Below are 17,952 nucleotides of genomic sequence, written 5' to 3'. Positions count from 1 at the left end.
GGCTGTGTTTTGAGTAATTTTCAGAGGAAGGTAAATCTATACTACTATACAAGCTGTACACTGACTACTTTAAGTTATATCAAAGTCTCATTTCTATAGTGCTGTCCCATGAAAAGATATAATGAAATATTTGCAAAAATAGGAGGGGTGTACTCACTTATGTGAGATACTGTATACAGATGTGACGCTTCACGAGAAATAAACCTTGTCAAAGTATCTGTTGTTGAAAAGTTTATCTGTGTGCTTTGGGTACAGTCTGACCTTAACCGTCTCTCTCCTCTGCAGCTGTGGTGGATCTGAATGGGCGTTATTTCGGCGGGCGAGTCGTCAAGGCCTGCTTCTACAATCTAGACAAGTTTCGAGTTTTGGATCTCGGCGAGCAGGTCTGACATCTCCCCAGGCACCGACAGACACCATCATCTCCTCACTTGTACATAAACCTTTTTTTAATATTTCCCAAACAGCAGTCGAGTGTCTGTATGTAGTGATGAGTCAGTCTTGTAGATTATTCTTTTTTTCTGTGATGAAAAATACCTTCATGTCAGCACAAAATAAATGGTTTAAACTATGTGTAGTTTACGATTCTTTATTCATGTATCATTATTCCATGTAAATCTAAGTTTTGTTGTCTGAATTTAACATTTGTTAGAGTCAGTATTGCTTAATAATCTCTAAAGTTTACTGTTAGAAATCAGCCTAGTCATGGTGACTTTGCTGTAGTTGTTTTTCTCTTTTAAAATGTGAAATATTTCATCCTGGTATAAACATTTCCAAGCAAACCTAAAAACTAAACTTTCACACACCCTGTCACAGAGCAATATACAGTATATCCAAGAAGCCTAGTTTCCCTCTCTGAATTTTGTCTGACATAACACCGGCTCCACCGTAGTGTTAACACATCCCCAGGGTCGGTGAGTCTTAACTTAGCCATGATGGAAGGGGACCGGGACGGTGAGCGCAGCCCCAGCCTCATTCAGAACTTATGTAAGTGCACCAGAAGGGCCCTGGAGGTTCCGGTGAAATACGTCAGGAAGGATCCCACTGGAGCAGGTTTAATTCAGATCAGGGAAACGGGCTGGGTAGAAAAACAGAAAGCAGAATAGAGGCCCATTTGAAAGATTTGATTCCCTCATTCATGCTGCAGGGGTGAAAGGTCAACAGAATATGGATGAAGAGAACCTGAGAGGTGACCTGCAGTGGAAGACTAAAACAGAACCACGACACAACTAGAAGTATTGTTATTAACATGTTACTCGAGTATTAGTGCTAACAAAAAACAGTAAAATACATCTGTTCTGCTGTTTTAATAAAGACGAGTTCAGCTAAATACAGCCTGGTTACAATACAGATTTTGAATGAAGTACAAAACTTAACAAGAGCAAAACTACTGACACACAAACGTACAAGTGTCTGTCCTGGGTTTCAGGGTCAGCAGCAGGTTTGTTTAGGCCACAGTCGAGCCTGAATCAGCAGTGTGTGTAGTCTGTGTATATGTGAGAACCAGGTGTGAGACTGATGGTGTGAGCATGTCTTGAACGTGCACAGCAGAGCAGAGGAATGTGATTGGCTGTCAGTGGCATATTAAACCCTGACCTAAATACCAGGGGGTGTGACTTGAGACAAGGTCGAGAGGTCACAATGTCGGTTGCTTAAAGTGGTCCAGGGTCACTGTACAGGCATGTCGGTTGTCCTGGATATGTTGTATCCAGGTCAAAAAATGAATACATTTTGTGGTTTTATATTAAATGTATGCGGCCTACTGATATCTCTGTGGTTACAATCAGATTCCACAGTGATGCTGTTTCTCTCACCACTGCACTGTTTAGTGTATTCAGTCCCAAAGGGTACACTGCAATAAAGTTCTAAACAATCTTTCCTGCCTGCCTCAGTCCTGGAAGCCACAGGTTCTGAAGAGATGGTAGATTGCAGCTGCTCATCTGTGTATGTCCTTGGCAATGGCAGCACATATCAGATGGTGATGAAGGACCTGAGGATGGACTTGATGATGGCAGCTGTTACAGTAGTGTATGTCATAAAAAAAAAAAAAAAATAGAATAGAATACTTTATCATAAAAACTGTCATAGTATAGTTTATTATAAACAAGACACAAAACATATAAAATAGCATGTCATGAAAATAGATTAAAAAAAGTTGCAATTTAGTAGGTCATAAGAATACATAAGGCTTAAGACATAAGTACTCAAGGTATAGTAAGACATCATAAGTCATAAGAAGTGACACTATAACTATAGTTTAGTTTGATTTAAAGACAGCCATAGTATATTATGACATGAAAAAAATACATTTAAAATTAAAGTATAGTATATCTCAGGAATTTAAAAAAAGTCATAGTATAGTATGTCAAAAAAAAGATCAAAATACCATATGTCATAAAAATGGAATAAAAAAATCATAGTATAGTATGTCAAAAAATCATTCATGGATTGAAATAATCATAGTGTAGTATGTCGCACAAAAGTCATAGCATGGAATGTCAAAAAATGGTCATAGTATAGCATGTTATTAAAAAAGGAATAAAAATGGTCACAGTATAGTATGTCAAAAACAAGGTCAAAGTACCATATGTTATAAAAATTAAAGAAAAAAGTCAAAGTATCGTGTGTCAAAAAAAGGTCACAGTATAGTATGTCAAAAAAAGTCACAGTAAAGTATGTCAAAAAAAAAGGTCAAAGTACTGTATGTCAAAAATTGAATAAAAAGTCATAGTATATGTCAAAAAAGGTCAAAGTACTGTATGTCAAAAATTGAATAAAAAGTCATAGTATAATATGTCAAAAAAGGTCAAAGTACAGTATGCCATAAGAATGGAATAAAAAAGTCAAAGTATCGTGTGGCAAAAAAAGTCTTAGTATAGTTTGTCATGAAAATAGATTAAAAAAAAAAGTCATAGCAAAGTATGTCAAAAAAAATAGTCATAGTATAGTATGTCAAAAAATGTTCATAGCTTAGTATGTCATAAAAATTGAATTAAAAAAAGTCATTCATTATAGAATGTGAAAAAAGCTCATGGTATAGTATGTCATGAAAATGAAAAAACAAATCATAGTATGGTATGTCATAAAAATTGAATAAAGAAGTCATAGTATAGTATGTCATAAAAATGAAATTAATAAGTCGAAGTAGCCTACAGTATGTCAAAAAAGTCGTAGTTTAGTATGTCAAAAGAAGTTCACAGCATAGGCATAGGCATAAAAATTGAATAAAAAAGTCATAGCATAGTATGTCATCAAAATGGAATAAAAAAAGTCATAAAAATTAAAAAAAGAAAGAAAAAAAAAAAGTCATAGTATAGTATGTCCAAAAAGGTCATAGTATGGTATGTCATAAAAATGGAATAAAAACATCATAGTACATTATGTCAAACAAAGGTTTATAGTTCTAGTTATAGTTATAGTAAGTCATATAAATGGAATAAAAAAGTCATAATATGATATATCATAAAAATGGAATAAAAAAGTCATAGTATAGTATGTCATCAAAATGGAATAAAAAGAAAAAAAGTTATAGTATAGTATGTCCTCAAAAAGGACATAGTATATTTTGTCAAAAAAAAAAAAAAAAAAAGGAATAAAACTTATGGTATAATCATCAAAATGGAATAAAGAAAGTCATAGTACAGTATGTCAAAAAAGGTCATAGTATAGTATGTCATATAAATGGAATAAAAAAGGTCATAGTATAGTATATCATCAAAATGGAATAAAAAAAAGTCATAGTATAGTATGGCAAAAAAAGGTCATAGTATAGTATGTCATAAAAATGGAATAAAAAAAGTCATAGTACTGTATAATATGCCATAAAAATGGACATAGTATAGTATAGCATAGTATGTCATCAAAATGGAATAAAAAAAGTCATAGTGTAGTATGTCATTAAAATTGAAAAAAAAAAAAAAAAAAGTCATAGTATAGTATGTCCAAAAAGGTCATAGTATGGTATGTCATAAAAATGGAATAAAAACGTCATAGTACATTATGTCAAGCAAAGGTTTATAGTTATAGTTATAGTAAGTCATATAAATAAATAAAATAAATAAAAAATTCATAGTATAGTTTGTCAAAAAAGGTCATAGTATAGTATGTAAAAAAAAAGTTTATAGTATAGGTATGTTACAAAAATGGGAAAAAAAGTCATAGTATAGTATGTCATAAAAATGGAATAAAAAAGTCATAGTATAGTTTGTCAAAAAAAATCATAGTATAGTATGTCAAAAAAAAGTTTATAGTATAGGTATGTTACAAAAATGGGAAAAAAGTCATAGTATAGTTTGTCAAAAAAAGTCATAGTATAGTATGTCATATAAATGGAATAAAAAAGTCATAGTATAGTTTGTCAAAAAAAGTCATAGTATAGTATGTCATAAAAATGGAATAAAAAAGTCATAGTATAGTTTGTCAAAAAAAGTCATAGTATAGTATGTCATAAAAAAGTTTATAGTATAGGTATGTTACAAAAATGGGAAAAAAGTCATAGTATAGTTTGTCAAAAAAAGTCATAGTATAGTATGTCATATAAATGGAATAAAAAAGTCATAGTATAGTATGTCATAAAAATTGGGAAAAAAAAGTCATAGTATAGAAAACTCACAGTGGCTTATAATGACAGAATGCGGCTGCTGCTAAGAGCTTCAAGAGGCTCAAGTGCAAGCCAAATGTTTGTTAGTGTTGGGGTACCTACCAGCTCTGCTGTTCTACGTAACCTGATGTATGTGTAGGGCATCTGAGTCAGAAAACGACTTAATCGCTGTTTTGGCTAACCCTGTACGCAGTTCTGTCAGATTTTCTTCCAGACTGTGGAACCATTGGCGTACATGTCTGTATGTTAGACACTGAACATTGTGGAAGGCTTTGTATTTTGTGTATCTTGTGTGTTATATTGTGGAAGGCTTTGTATTTTGTGTATCTTGTGTGTTATTTTTCTTTCTTATTTTTACCCTGCTGTCTTTTTTACTGTGTTTTTTTTTATTGTGATATGGATCCCCCTGGGTCTGAAATAAAGAATGAATTGATATGTCAAAAAAAGGTCATAGTATGGTATGTCATACGAAAATGGAATAATAAAAAAAAATCATAGTACAGTATGTCAAAAAAGTCATACTAAAGTATGTCGTAAAAAAAATGAATAAAAAAGTCATCATATAGTATGCCATTAAAATGGAATAAAATGTTATAGTATAATATGTCAAAAAAGGCCACAGTACAGTTAATCATACAAATGGAATAGAAAGTCAAAGTACACTATGTCATAAAAATGTAATACAACAGTTATCTTACTATATCTTATCTTACTATGTTACTATATCTTATCTTACGATATAATGACGAAAATCTGTCTGTGGGTGTGTGGGATGCTCATTTCTTATGTAGGCCTAACCGCCATATCGATTTTACTAAACTTGGTATGTAGAATAGGACGCCTCAACGTGACTGGAGAAATTTAACTCTAATTGGCAACTGGGTGGCGCTATAACAACAGAAAAATGGCTAAAATGCGACAGGTCAAATTCACAAAAACTCTGTCTGAATACATTGCTCTTCTTAATGGGTTCAGTTGACTGTTTAATCTGCAGTTTCCTATGACCTGTATCCCAAACACACACCATGTGAAACTGTACGTGGGCAACTGTGCACTCAATGGGTATGGACTAGTAATAAAGTATTTTATTACTTTATTAATAAAGTAATTAAATACTTTTTGAATGAAAAAACATAGTATAGTATGTAAAAAGAAATTCATAATACAGTAATAAAGTGCCATGTATATCACACAAAATTCATAGTATGGTATGTCAAAAAAATCATGGTAAGCTAAAAACAAATCCACAGCCATATAATTTAGACAGATTATTACTGCTTCAAAATAGTTGGTTCAACTTCTCCCACTGTATTCTTATGGAAAATGGCAGGAAGTCTCTTCTTTGAATTTTCTTTATACATGGCAAAAATGTGAACTATTAACAAAAAGGTGGATGAAAATGTGAAGGTTTTTTTTCACTCTACTTACTAATATTTATCAGATATACTAGAAAGCACAAAGTACATGCTGCACATTCTATTACTGCGTTGTAGTGCTGAAGTTGTAAGTGTGTACTGGTACTATATGTAATGAACTGGTGTGACTATTGACTTAAACATGGGAGGAGACTGGCTGTCTCCTCTCTTCCTCTCTGGCTGTCAGACTCATAGTCTCATAGTCCCACACCCTGCTGGATGACGATTCAGTGTGAGGCTCTCAGGGAGTCAGGGGATATATGCATTACTGGTAACTAACAAAGTCTCCTGAATTACTCAGTGTTTGGTAAATAATATTTCAAACCAGGAACAATGACCCATTTTGTGCTTAGCAAGATGTCCATCAAAGTTCATTTCATTACAGATTTGAGAGTTAATCAAGTGTTTTCCTAACAAATATTATTTTAATTACCTTATTCTCAGCCTAGCCCCATTGGACTCATCACTATTTTTAGGAAATGCTGGCCAGGACAGACAAGCAGTTTATCCTCCTGGGACAAAATACAATCTAAATCACTGTCAAACTCTCTGCATTTGCAATATATGTGAAAAGTTATGTGTTCATACTTAAGAAAACAATAAGACATAAGAAAAAAACTGTACAAGCCTTAGTTGAATCATACGCATCTTTTATCCAGCAGGCATGTTTTCTTCACTGTGAGTCTTTCCAGTAAAAATAACAGTGTTCCTGTAAGTTAAATAAAGGAGATAATCTTATCATATAAAACCCCAGAAATTTCTTCTGTGTTCTTATATAAACTTTATCTTTCCCACACTCACACACTTTTTTTATTCTAAGGCAAAGTTTAAAAAGTGTCTCACTATAAGGACAAACAGTTTCACAACCAGTTTCTCCACCCGAACACTGACACATCTCAATCCTCCAGGTGGAAACATGATGACCTGACCTTGTGCACGTTTTCCTTCTGTTCTCCTTGTGCTGGAGAAAATAACTGCACTCACTTTTCATGTTTTAGGGAGGATGTTCAACACATAAATAGCAAAACTATACTCCTTTTGTCCCACAGCTGCCCTTTGTTCAAGTGGTTAACAGGAAAAAAGTTTGTCACTCTGATTAATAAACAGGAATTCAGTTGGATTACAATAAATTTGGGGAGAAAGGTTGGAGAGAGTTCAGAGGCTTTTCAAACTGAAGCAACAGAAGAATTTCACTACACTGTAAAAAGTTGAAGAAATGCAGACCTTGGTAAAGAATTTTGAACTACATTTTTTTTTTACAGTGCAGCCACAATGTACTTCAAATACTATATCATTACTGTAGAATGAAAAGTATACATCATCAATCTTCACATAGGGTATAGCACATTCCAAAAGAGGTTACAGATAATAGCTGCGATAATAGAGATAATAGCTGCGAGTGCAAACTAATAGCTGCGAGTGCAAACTGAATCATGAAAAGTCAGCGATGAACAATGCAGATGCGCTTTTGAGTCACTTGCGAATAACGCAGTTGCTAAATTTGGATTCACTCATGTCAGAGAGATTTGAAGATAAGATATATTGTGCTTGAAAAGTATTGCAAGGTAATGGTTTGATGAGGTGGTGTGTGTTCATCTGGGCTCTCCATCTGCAGCCTGGTTGTATAAGTTTCAGGCTGAAACTGTAAACCAGCAGAAGCTCAGTGGGTAACCTATATTTAGTCCATGTGCTGTAGAAAGCTGCATACACACACTGCTTTTTAAAAACAATCGGATAGGTTCATACATGCTCTCCTATAGCTCTAAAACACGATGAATTAGTATATATTTATGATGTAATGTCGCTTATTTTTAGTCTGATTTCTCATCATTCCCCGTCAAAACTCTTGGTGCACTCGAGTTCAAACCTGTTAGGTCAGTGGGGGCTTTTTTAGAAGTTTTTACGAAATCACTATATACAGTAAACTCTATATATGACCATACCCATTATGAGTCAATGGGACAACCCGGTGTGAGGAAGCAGAGAGAGCTGATGTGAGATTCTGCACGTTTCCTCAGGGTGTGATCTGAGAAAGGGGAGACTGCCACGGAGCTTGTGTTGTAGCAACAGGTAGAAGTGGAGAGAGTGCTTATTAAGTTATTAAGAGCGATATTAAAGGCATCCGCCCTTTGTATTTAAGTCCTGATGACTTCATTAAAAAAAAAAAAAAAATCTAATGTAGAAAATAGTAAAATCATTACTACAGCTACCACTTGCAATCTTACTAAAAAGATAAAAACGAACAGCAAATAGCCTGTAACAGTTTGAAAATATATTTAAAAATATTGTCTTTCAAAAGAGACTAATAATATTTTTAAAAAATAATAATAGACTGAATTTAAATCCCTTTGGCTGCTGCTTCCGTTTTGAAAAAATAATGAAGACATTAATCTGAATAAGTCTTTGTTTACTAATACACTAAATGCAAATTAGAATACACTTATATAAATATAGCCTACTATCGTAATATATTTTAAATAACGATAATGGTAATAATGTTAATAAAATAGTAATATAGAATAAATATAAATTACTTCGGCTGCTACTGGTAATTAGAAAATATTTTAAAAAATAAAGACATTATGTAAAATAGGGGAAAACCTTTGTTTATTATTACACTTAATACAAATTAAAATACATGAAATATTATCTATGAGTGTTGAATTACCACACAGAGGCGCTGTAGCTGCCTTTGTGTTCGTGCATGTGCGCGCGCGTGTGCATGTCGTCATAGCAGTCACGTTGCTCTCCCAGCCTGGCCGGGTTATATAGCGGATGTGTGCCGCAGACCGGCAGATTAGCCCGGCTCAACGCGCCATTGAGAGCAGCTCGATTCATTTTTAGCTGAACGGACGAGGCTCCTGCTTCAACAACCACCGGCTCTTTTTCGGTCCTTTGTTTCCTCGGAATTTAACCGGCTCGGTTCTCGTGTACTGTGCGACTCTTCAGTCCTTAAGGAATGCCCAGAGAGCTGACCCAGAACAGGATCCAAAAGATCTGGGTGCCCACCAAGGATGACAAGCCGGCACCTCGCAGAGGTAAAACCCTGTGATATTTCTATATTCATATGATATTCCAAGCATCATTATACGTTCTTCTGTCGTTGTCTGTCCCTGCTGTATTTTTAAATGGACTTACAGTGTTTATTACCTTACAGTAGACAGCCCCTTTGTCTTTTATAGGTCTCTTAGTGACGAAGCGTGTGTCTGTAGTGGTCAGCTCGGCCACTTCCGTTCACGTAGTACAACCTTTCACCAACCAATTAGTGTTTCTGTAACAGTTGACATATTTTTACTCGACATTTTCACTCGTGTTTCCGCCGGCCGCCATAGTTCCGCTGTGACGTCGCGGCGCACCTGCCCTTCACCGGTCTTTTGACTTTACTTCATTGGTTGGTGGTCCTCATTAGCACGCGCCGCGCGTCACAGTCCTCCATCTGAGCCGTGACGAAGCCCCGGTCACCATGGTTACCAAGGTGCCCCGCAACCTCTGTCTCCCAGGCTTTTTGAAGCGGTACTGTTTTCCAATTGGTCAGCTGGGCAGCGCGTGTGCATGGCGCGACCCTGGCCGCTGTGTCCTCTCTGGCTCGAAACCAAAGAGACCACAGGGAAGACATTATTGTTGAGGGATGTGTGCTCAGAGAACAGGCACTTTGTGGTTTCTGCAGCAATTTACAGTCTCTCTGTGTCACTGAGAGGCTTTCTCTTTTGTTTGCGCTTCTGGGGAATTTTCATGGATGCAAATAGGGTGGACAGAAGTCAAATATCTGCAAATTTCTGCCTCAAATTTCTCCACAAACTTGGCAGACATTTCAGATTTTAGTGCTAAAATGTAATGCTACAGCTGGAGATGATTTAAAAGCACTGAACAATATTAGAGCAACCTTAACTTGAGGTGTAAGACATAAAGGTTTTCTTTACATTGACAAAGTAGTTGCACATCTGGGTTCACAAAAGCAGAATTAAAAACAGCAGAGGTTGGATGCTGTACAGTAGGTGAGATGGAGATGGATGAAAAGAGAACGGACAGGTCGGGGAGGTGACAATGACCCAGGTGTCCGAGGATCGTCTTAGAGTATGATCCGTTTTTCTGCTTAAGCAACGTGGCTCTTTTGTTATGGAAACAAGATTAGCGAGTATAAATGAGCTTTCGGGGCGTTATCATGCGATGAGTGAGCACTGCTAATGTTTACAGCTACTTTGATAGAGACTGAAAAGAATCCTGCACACCTGGATGAAAAAAAAGACCCACTGAAGGAGATGAGGGAACTAAGGAAATTTGACATGAAGCATTTGCTGCTTCACTTAAACAATCTCAAGTAATTTATTCACAATGTCAGTGACCTACAAAACACATTTTTCATGTCGAAACAACGCCCTGCATTCCTCTGTAAATCCAGGGCAACCTGCACCAACACCTCATATGGACCTCAGGGTGCGGTTACAGTATATGTGGTCAGGTGAAAACAACTCATCTGGGTCGTGTGAGCCGGTTCAGCGCGTGCAGAATTGGGTCAGATGTGCAATGAAGTGGAAGTGAAAGGCGAGTCTGGCGGCAGCAGACAGCCACGTGCCCGCTGTGTGTGACAGCATGGAGAGAAATAGAGATAATAATAATGAATGAATCCAGGACAAGTTGCACCTCTTGGTGAGCAGCTGTTATTTGTCCCAGGTCTCTGGCAGCTGGTTATGGCCGTCTCAGGTTGCATATGCTAAATATGTCAGTGTTTTGTACTGCTCATTCACTGACTGACTGATACAGCTTGTTAAGGATGGTGTTAAATCGTTTGTAGTTCTGCAACCGCTGTCATAACACATTCCCCTACCTTGTCACCCCTCCCTGCAGTGGCCGGCGCCCCTCACTTCGCCAACCCCCCCACGGTCATCGTGATGGTGGGTCTTCCGGCTAGAGGCAAGACGTACATGTCCAAGAAACTCACCCGCTACCTCAACTGGATCGGCATGCCCACCAAAGGTAAACAACACATGGTAATTTGTAGCATATCAGTTACAGGACAACACTCTGCTTCTCGAAGTGTTTCGCCAAGCAGCATCGACTTATGTTTCTACCTCCAGGACATCATGTTCATGCTTCTACTTCTGTCTGTGTGTTGTAGTCTTCAATGTGGGAGAGTACCGCAGAGAGGCGGTCAAGAACTACAGCTCCTATGACTTCTTCAAGCCTGATAATGAATGTGCCGTGAAAATCAGGCAGTAAGTTCAACACAAATACACAAGCACAATTAATCTACTGTATACATTTTATTGAGAACACAAAATAAAAATAACTGTCTTTGTTCCTTAGGCAATGTGCCTTTGCAGCCTTGAGGGATGTCAAATCCTATCTGAAGGACGAGGGAGGCCAAGTAGCGGTGAGTTTCCCATCATGTATTGCATACTTTTTTTTACTTAATCCAATTTGTGACATGATCTCATGAAAACATATCGTCTTACAAGGCTCTTTTATGTCTCTTTCAGGTCTTTGATGCCACAAACACAACAAGGGAAAGGCGAGACATGATCCTGCAGTTTGGCAGTGAGAATCATTTCAAGGTGAGTGTTACTATGGCGACCTGAGGACTCAAGGTATGACATCATTAACAATGCAGCAACTTTCTAACTGCTCCTCTGTCTCGTGCCCAGATCTTTTTCATCGAGTCCGTGTGCGACGATCCCAGCGTCATCGCGTCGAACATCATGGTAGGTCACAAACAGAATGACATCACCATGCATCCTGTTTGAAATGACACAAAATGTTTATAACTCTCTGGCATCAGGCGTGTTGTTTGCCGCTTGACAGTCTTCCTCCCTGCGCAGGAAGTGAAGGTGTCGTGTCCTGACTACCGGGACTGCAACAAGACTGATGCCATGTTGGATTTCCAGAGAAGAATTGAATGCTACAAAACCAGCTACCAACCTCTGGACCCTGATCAGTATGACAGGTAAATAATCAGCGTTGGTTTTCTTAGAACATCTGCAACATCCGATACAAACTTAGACACTAATCCCTCCTGTTCTTCCTCCAGGGATCTCTCCTTCATCAAGGTGATAGATGTGGGCCGCCGTTTCCTTGTCAACCGGATCCAGGATCACATCCAGAGTAAGATCGTCTACTACCTGATGAACATCCATGTTCAGCCCCGCACCATCTACCTGTGTCGGCACGGAGAGAGCACCGACAACCTGGAGGGACGGCTGGGCGGTGATGCAGGCCTCTCATCTCGCGGCAAACAGGTACAGACAGCAACAGACAGAACCATGAAATAGATTTATACATCATAATTGATAAACATCAGGTGCTAAATATTGCTCCCTCTCTGCTGTAGTTTTCAGTTGCCCTGGCTCGGTTTGTGGAGGAGCAGCAGCTGCAGGATCTGAAGGTTTGGACAAGCCAGCTGTGCAGCAGCATCCAGACTGCAGAGCACCTGGGAGTCCCGTACGAGCAGTGGAAGGCTCTCAATGAGATAGACGCTGTGAGTATCACTTTAACACGTGCTATTACACCACCTGACACAAAATATCAGCTGTAGCCAAACTGAAATATCATACTTCTTTGTTCTTTGTAGGGACTGTGTGAAGAGATGACGTATGATGAGATGAAGGAGAAATTCCCAGAGGAGTTTGCTTTGAGAGATGAAGACAAATACTACTATCGCTACCCAGCTGGAGAGGTACACACAGTCTGCAACCACTGGACACCTTCACACACCCAAAATCCAAAGCATTTATTTTGATTTCTGATTGACTGATTGAGCACAATAATCCATATTATCATTCCAGATATAACAACGCAGGTATTTAATATAACTACGATCAATTATAATGACAAAAATAAACAACCACACCCTCCTGATTTACAGTCCTACCAAGATCTGGTTCAGCGGGTGGAGCCGGTCATCATGGACCTAGAGAGGCAAGAGAACGTCCTGGTTATTTGTCACCAGGCTGTCATGCGCTGCCTGCTGGCCTACTTCCTGGATAAAAGTGCAGGTGGGTACTACAGCTCCCAGATTTAGTGTCATCGTCTAAAAAATGATTCATGGCACTCAAATCTGATGTTCATATCTATGTTTGTCCTATTCCAGAGGAGATGCCCTACCTGAAGTGTCCCCTCCACACGGTGCTGAAGCTCACCCCGGTCGCCTATGGGTGCAAAGTGGAGTCCATCTCTCTAAATGTGGAGGCAGTGAACACCCACAGGGACAGACCGGAGGTAATGCTTCATAAACTGATTACTGGAAATGTTCTGCTGGCCCCTTACAAAGGGAAATGGAAATAACTTGATAAAGCTTGGGTCATTACAGAAAGCTGATAGGAAGCTATTCAGATTATTCTTTTGCACTCTTTTATTATGATATACAGCGCTTAAAATACTTCATTATGCAACTTGATTTCGGACTCTAAGTGTCTTAATATTTTTGTGTACTTTAGGAGGTGAAGAGGGGTCCTGGCACCTTGATCAGGAGGAACAGTGTGACTCCTCTGACCAGCCCCGAGACAAACATCAAGAAACCTCGCATCGATGACCTGGATGAGGCTCCAATCCAGGAGCTGCCCCCGTCTGTTGCCTCGCTGGCACTCTGCAGCCCCTCACACATCCCTCTCGCCCTAGCGGGACAGGTACGTTTCTTATAAACACAAACACACTTTAATTTAATGTCAAGTGTTATATATTTAGAGTTACTAAAACTCAATTGTTATGGGTTTCTAAGGCCAGGACCTAATTATTTCGACTCAAGTCACGAGAAGCTGGTGCCTAATTAGACATTTTTTATTTGGCTAGAGGTTTGTGTGTCTGCAGAGAATTCAGTTTTTAACAGGATGGAAAACTCTTTAAACAGCATCAAGGACACCACGAGACACTACAAAACATTCCCATCTTCTGTTTCCTTTCTGACAGCCTCTTATACAGACTTTCAGACAGCATGTATATTCACTCTCTTGTCACTCACTTGTTTTCCTTCCTCTTTTCCTCTGCTGCCTTCTCCTCCTCTGCACCTTAAAGCACTGGCTGGGCAAAGTTTGCCTGTAAGTATTCACTCAGTCCTAGTGTCTCTGGCTGTCAGGCTCTTTTTTATCTCATCCCTCCGCTCTCTTCTTGTGGCTGTATCTTCTTTTACATTGTTCACAGCTGACATTTCTTTTCCTGAACTTAACTGAGAACAGCAAAAAGACAGACGCTAAATCTCAAATTATGTAAAGAAATATAGATGCACATTTTGCTCAAAATTTACCCATGCACACTTTGTATTACTTCTGTTAATCACATTTGAGTCTCTATGATAAACGCATCATATTTTGGTAAACTGACTCTCTGCCCAGATATGCTCTCATAGTAAGTCTGCTTGTTCCAGATCTTATTCACAGGAAATGTGTGTTTAGCAGCGCTGTTTCCTGTCAGTGTGGGAAAATAAAAAAAAGCTCTCATACTATATATGGTTATGGGGAACCCTCACTTCCCAGTTTATATTCCTGTGATTCCTGCCCGCTTGCGTCATTGTTGTTGTCATAACCACAATCTGCTTGTTTTGCTACGCTGATTCATGCTGACTATCCTGTTCTTGTCTCTGTTTGGTTTATTTTTGGCCTGTCTTGTCCTGCTTAAAGACGAACCGTCCTCCAATATCTGAAAGTGGTTTCACTCTTAGTCTTTCAAAGGTAAACACACAGTAGAGGCTTTGCAGTTGCTTCATACTGTAGCTCTGCCAGCAGGCACATCTAACACTATTGACGTCAGATGAATATCTGACAACCAGACGAACCAGATTAGTGTGGCACAATTAACTCATTAGAAAATTCTGCCCCTAAACAAGGAGAATTTTTGAAGAGATAATCATACTAGCCAGCAGGCAAAAATTTAACATGCTAAAGCTAGCTTCCAATAGATGCACTTGTTTTATGCTACTTAAACATGTTAATAATAAAGCAATGATAGTTCGCGTGCTCACAAGTTGACAGTATTCAAAAGCTAAATTTTAAGTGTTGGTTATTTAATGATTTTCCATTCTGAAAAAACTAACAAATGTTACTTTTTTGTGAAGAATTAAGACATTTTAGTGGAGCTAAACAGGCTATAAGTAGCCAGCAGGCTCATTTAGCAAATGTAAAATGCTAAAGCTAGCTCCCACTAGATGCACTTGCTCTGTGCGAATCAAACGTGTTAATGATAAAACAATTGTAGTTAGTGTGCTAACAAGCTGACAGCATTTAGAAGCTAAATTAAAATCGTTGATAAAATCGTTGATAATAGTTTTTTTGTTAGATATTTTAGAAGAGCCAATCTAGCAGGCTACAAGTAGCCAACAGGCTCATTTAGCAAATGTAAAATGCTACAGCTAGCTTCCACTAGATGGGTTTGTTTTGTGCTAATCAAATGTGCTAACAATAAAACAATGACAGCTAGTTAACATGCTAACAAGCTGACAATATTCAATATTAAAAGAGCTGGTCAATAATCATTCTATACTTAAAAATAAACAAATATTAGTTTTTTTGTGATGGAAGGTAGTAAGTAAATAACTAACTGGCAGGCTCAATTAGCAAAGACACAAATATAACATGCTAAAATTAGCCTGCACTAGATAAGCGTTTTGTGCTAATCATGCACGCAAAAACAAAAAAAGGTGGTTAGCTAGTTAGTGTGCTAACAAGCTGATAATATTAACAAGCCAAATTAAAAGAGCTAGTTATGATTTTCCATTCAGAAACAAACTGAAATGTTTGTTTTCTGAGATGGACAATTTAAAGTTTTAGAAAAGCAGCTGCTGACTGCTACTAAATATCCTCCAAAATGGCCACCAAACTGTGACTTTGGTCCACAGTGAAAGCTCTCAGTAGAACCATGACTTTTCTCTAGGTTTGTTTAAGTCACTTCTCTTTTTGTTTTGATAATGACATTGGCTTCGACCAAAATTGTGTCCCTACCACAGACAACCAAATTGTTCTCGGGCGACAGTTAAAAAAACCATGCAGTGTCTTTATTGACTGCATCAGGGGAATGGCCTGTCAGCACTAGTTTTGCTGGCACAGTGGAAAAGCGTGGATAACGCTGTTGGGTGTGTGAGGATCTTGTCAGGTTCATTCATAATCACTTGAGGATTACCTCGGTGCAGACACACACACACACACACACACACACGCAGTCGGCCACAGCGACCTCTTCACACACTCATGAACTCAGTGGTAGTTTTTATGCCCTCTAAAAATATCAAAGAGGAAATCAGGGCCTGAGAAAACAAAGGTGATGTAACTTGGGGTTTAGGGATTACGCTGCATGAGAGTATCATCTGGCCTGAGGATATTTGTGCAAGAGCACTGTCTTTCGTGTTGTTGCTGTTGAACTTCTAGCAGCCAAATGTAATGTGTTGCGTAGTTAATTGTTGCCCAAATACAGAAGTTAACTAAAGTCTTAATGGTTTTGGTGCATTTTTTGTGCTTACAGAACCTGAGGAGAAGCTCATCTGGTCGCCGAGACGTCCTGCAGCCCTGCCAATGAAATTGCAAGAATGTGTCACGTGGCTCTAGAGGCCGGAAAGTGGATCGCTGACAAAGACTCAATGAAGGCAATAACACAAAACAACAAGGAAGAGTAAAATTGAAGAGTTACTTTTCAACATTCTCATTAAATGTATCATTTTGTCAGCCGAGAACACAAGTAACTTTTTTCCTGTTTCATTCAAAAAGGACCATGGTTAATTAATCACTGTCCTATTTATGTTCAAGGATATGTCTTGCTACTGTCAGACATTTTCTTTCTGAGAATGAAGAATCTGTGTTTTTTGGGAAACCTTTCCAAACGTCGTGCATTTAATTCATTCAGAATGAAGGAAGCTAACTGTGACTCATTTAAATCGACAGTCATTCCTTTTACATCTCACTCCTCAGATGGCTCTCTGGGAAACCAGTCTCTGCTGGTTTATTGTTTAGGAGAGACCAAAGACCAACCCTCATACCTGGATAAATCTTTCAGCCCATCCTTGTTTTTTCAACTTATGGTTGCACTGGTTTTAAGTGAAGGATTTAGTATTTAGTTTACATTGTAAACTCTTTGGCACTTCTTTGGAAGCACTGGCGTCATTATTTAATTGACTCCTTTGTATGCTGACACTAAAATAAGCGATTATTTTGCACAGTGGGGATAAATTTGTACTTTTGTTTGTTTTCTGTGTCACTATGTGTTTTTTCACGTCACTTTACATCACGGTAATGGAGGTGATTTTTGCCGTAGAGTGCCTGTAGTGCTTGTTTTGCAAGCCCGACGCTGCTTCTCTTGCCATTTCTCTGGAACTGGTTGCTCGAGAAGGGGCACCACATATCACCTAATAACTCCACATATCACGTCAATATTTTACTTTTCACAGTTTGAATATTTATTTTGCATTTTGGTTAGTTTCAATGCTACAGTGCATGCTGATTATTCAACAGAGTTCTTAATTTTTCAAGTTTGTTTTCCTTGATTTCCTGTTGCTGTCTGCTACGCACAAATGTTAGCACCTATATTTTTGTTATTACAACAATGCGTGCTTTTAATAATATCTTGTAAATGTTAGTGTACATACAGTATAACTGGAAATGCATGGGAGATGACTTTCTTGGGAGTCTTTTAATGAAATGAGTGTGTAGAAATATTTTTGTACTAATGAAGAACACGATCTGTTGAGAAAGAAGCCGCTGCTTACCTCTCTCAGTAAAACTTTTGTTAACATGTTTGCTTGAGATACTTGAAATTTGTTTGTTTTTTTAATGTAAAAATGTTTTATTATATTCTTTATTTATTTTTCTGTAGTTTTGGATGTGTGGAACGAGAGGCACCTTGATATAATTGAGGGTTATGCATGAGAGGACAGTATGTTGTACAGTTGATTCTGCATCTGCTGGACCAATAAATTAACTCCTGGAAAATATGCAGTGTTTGTTATTTGCTTATTTTCATTGGCTCAAG

The 17,952-nt window shown here is 38.0% G+C and overlaps 2 protein-coding genes and 1 long non-coding RNA gene across 7 annotated transcripts in view; 2 read left to right on the top strand and 1 right to left on the bottom strand.

Annotated features, from left to right (window-relative positions):
• rbm17 (RNA binding motif protein 17) overlaps positions 1–568 on the top strand; it is a 14,943-nt gene extending 14,375 nt beyond the window's left edge. For both annotated transcript variants that reach the window (XM_050036144.1, XM_050036143.1), the window contains exon 13: positions 286–568. In XM_050036144.1, the coding sequence (XP_049892101.1) occupies positions 286–389 (104 nt within the window). In that variant the 3' untranslated portion in view covers positions 390–568. The remainder of the gene's footprint in view (positions 1–285) is intronic.
• On the bottom strand, positions 322–10,842 carry LOC126384827 (uncharacterized). Its single transcript, XR_007569352.1, has 2 exons — positions 9,163–10,842; positions 322–1,075 (listed from the first exon to the last, which is right to left on the bottom strand). It is a non-coding gene; the product is annotated as an uncharacterized LOC126384827 (long non-coding RNA).
• pfkfb3 (6-phosphofructo-2-kinase/fructose-2,6-biphosphatase 3) lies at positions 8,791–17,914 on the top strand. Of its 4 annotated transcripts, none has more exons than XM_050036142.1 (15): positions 8,791–9,050; positions 10,858–10,986; positions 11,129–11,225; positions 11,317–11,383; positions 11,490–11,564; positions 11,655–11,711; positions 11,829–11,953; positions 12,038–12,245; positions 12,338–12,484; positions 12,578–12,682; positions 12,872–13,001; positions 13,097–13,224; positions 13,443–13,631; positions 14,017–14,039; positions 14,619–14,688. In XM_050036142.1, exons 1-15 carry the CDS (start codon positions 8,972–8,974, stop codon positions 14,671–14,673), a joined length of 1,614 nt encoding a protein of 537 aa, XP_049892099.1. In that variant the 5' UTR covers positions 8,791–8,971; the 3' UTR covers positions 14,674–14,688. The 4 variants fall into 4 exon arrangements, with proteins under 4 accessions (XP_049892099.1, XP_049892097.1, XP_049892096.1 ...); XM_050036140.1 differs by lacking the exon at positions 14,619–14,688 and adding an exon at positions 16,453–17,914 and having other exon boundaries at positions 8,792–9,050; XM_050036139.1 differs by lacking the exons at positions 14,017–14,039; positions 14,619–14,688 and adding an exon at positions 16,453–17,914 and having other exon boundaries at positions 8,794–9,050.
• Positions 17,915–17,952: the final 38 nt, after the last annotated feature.

Source organism: Epinephelus moara, chromosome 23 (genome assembly GCF_006386435.1).
Source record: "Epinephelus moara isolate mb chromosome 23, YSFRI_EMoa_1.0, whole genome shotgun sequence".
Taxonomy (NCBI): domain Eukaryota; kingdom Metazoa; phylum Chordata; class Actinopteri; order Perciformes; family Serranidae; genus Epinephelus; species Epinephelus moara.
The sequence above is the reverse complement of the archived record's forward strand: the minus strand, read 5'-3'. Positions and strand labels throughout refer to the sequence as shown.

Coding starts and splice junctions, on each gene's coding strand:
- pfkfb3 (XM_050036142.1), top strand. CDS start 8,972: ATGCCCAGAGAGCTGACCCAGAACAGGATCCAAAAGATCTGGGTGCCC. Junction 9,051..10,857: donor CAAGCCGGCACCTCGCAGAG/GTAAAACCCTGT, acceptor CCCTCCCTGCAG/TGGCCGGCGCCCCTCACTTC. Junction 12,246..12,337: donor TCTCATCTCGCGGCAAACAG/GTACAGACAGCA, acceptor TCTCTGCTGTAG/TTTTCAGTTGCCCTGGCTCG.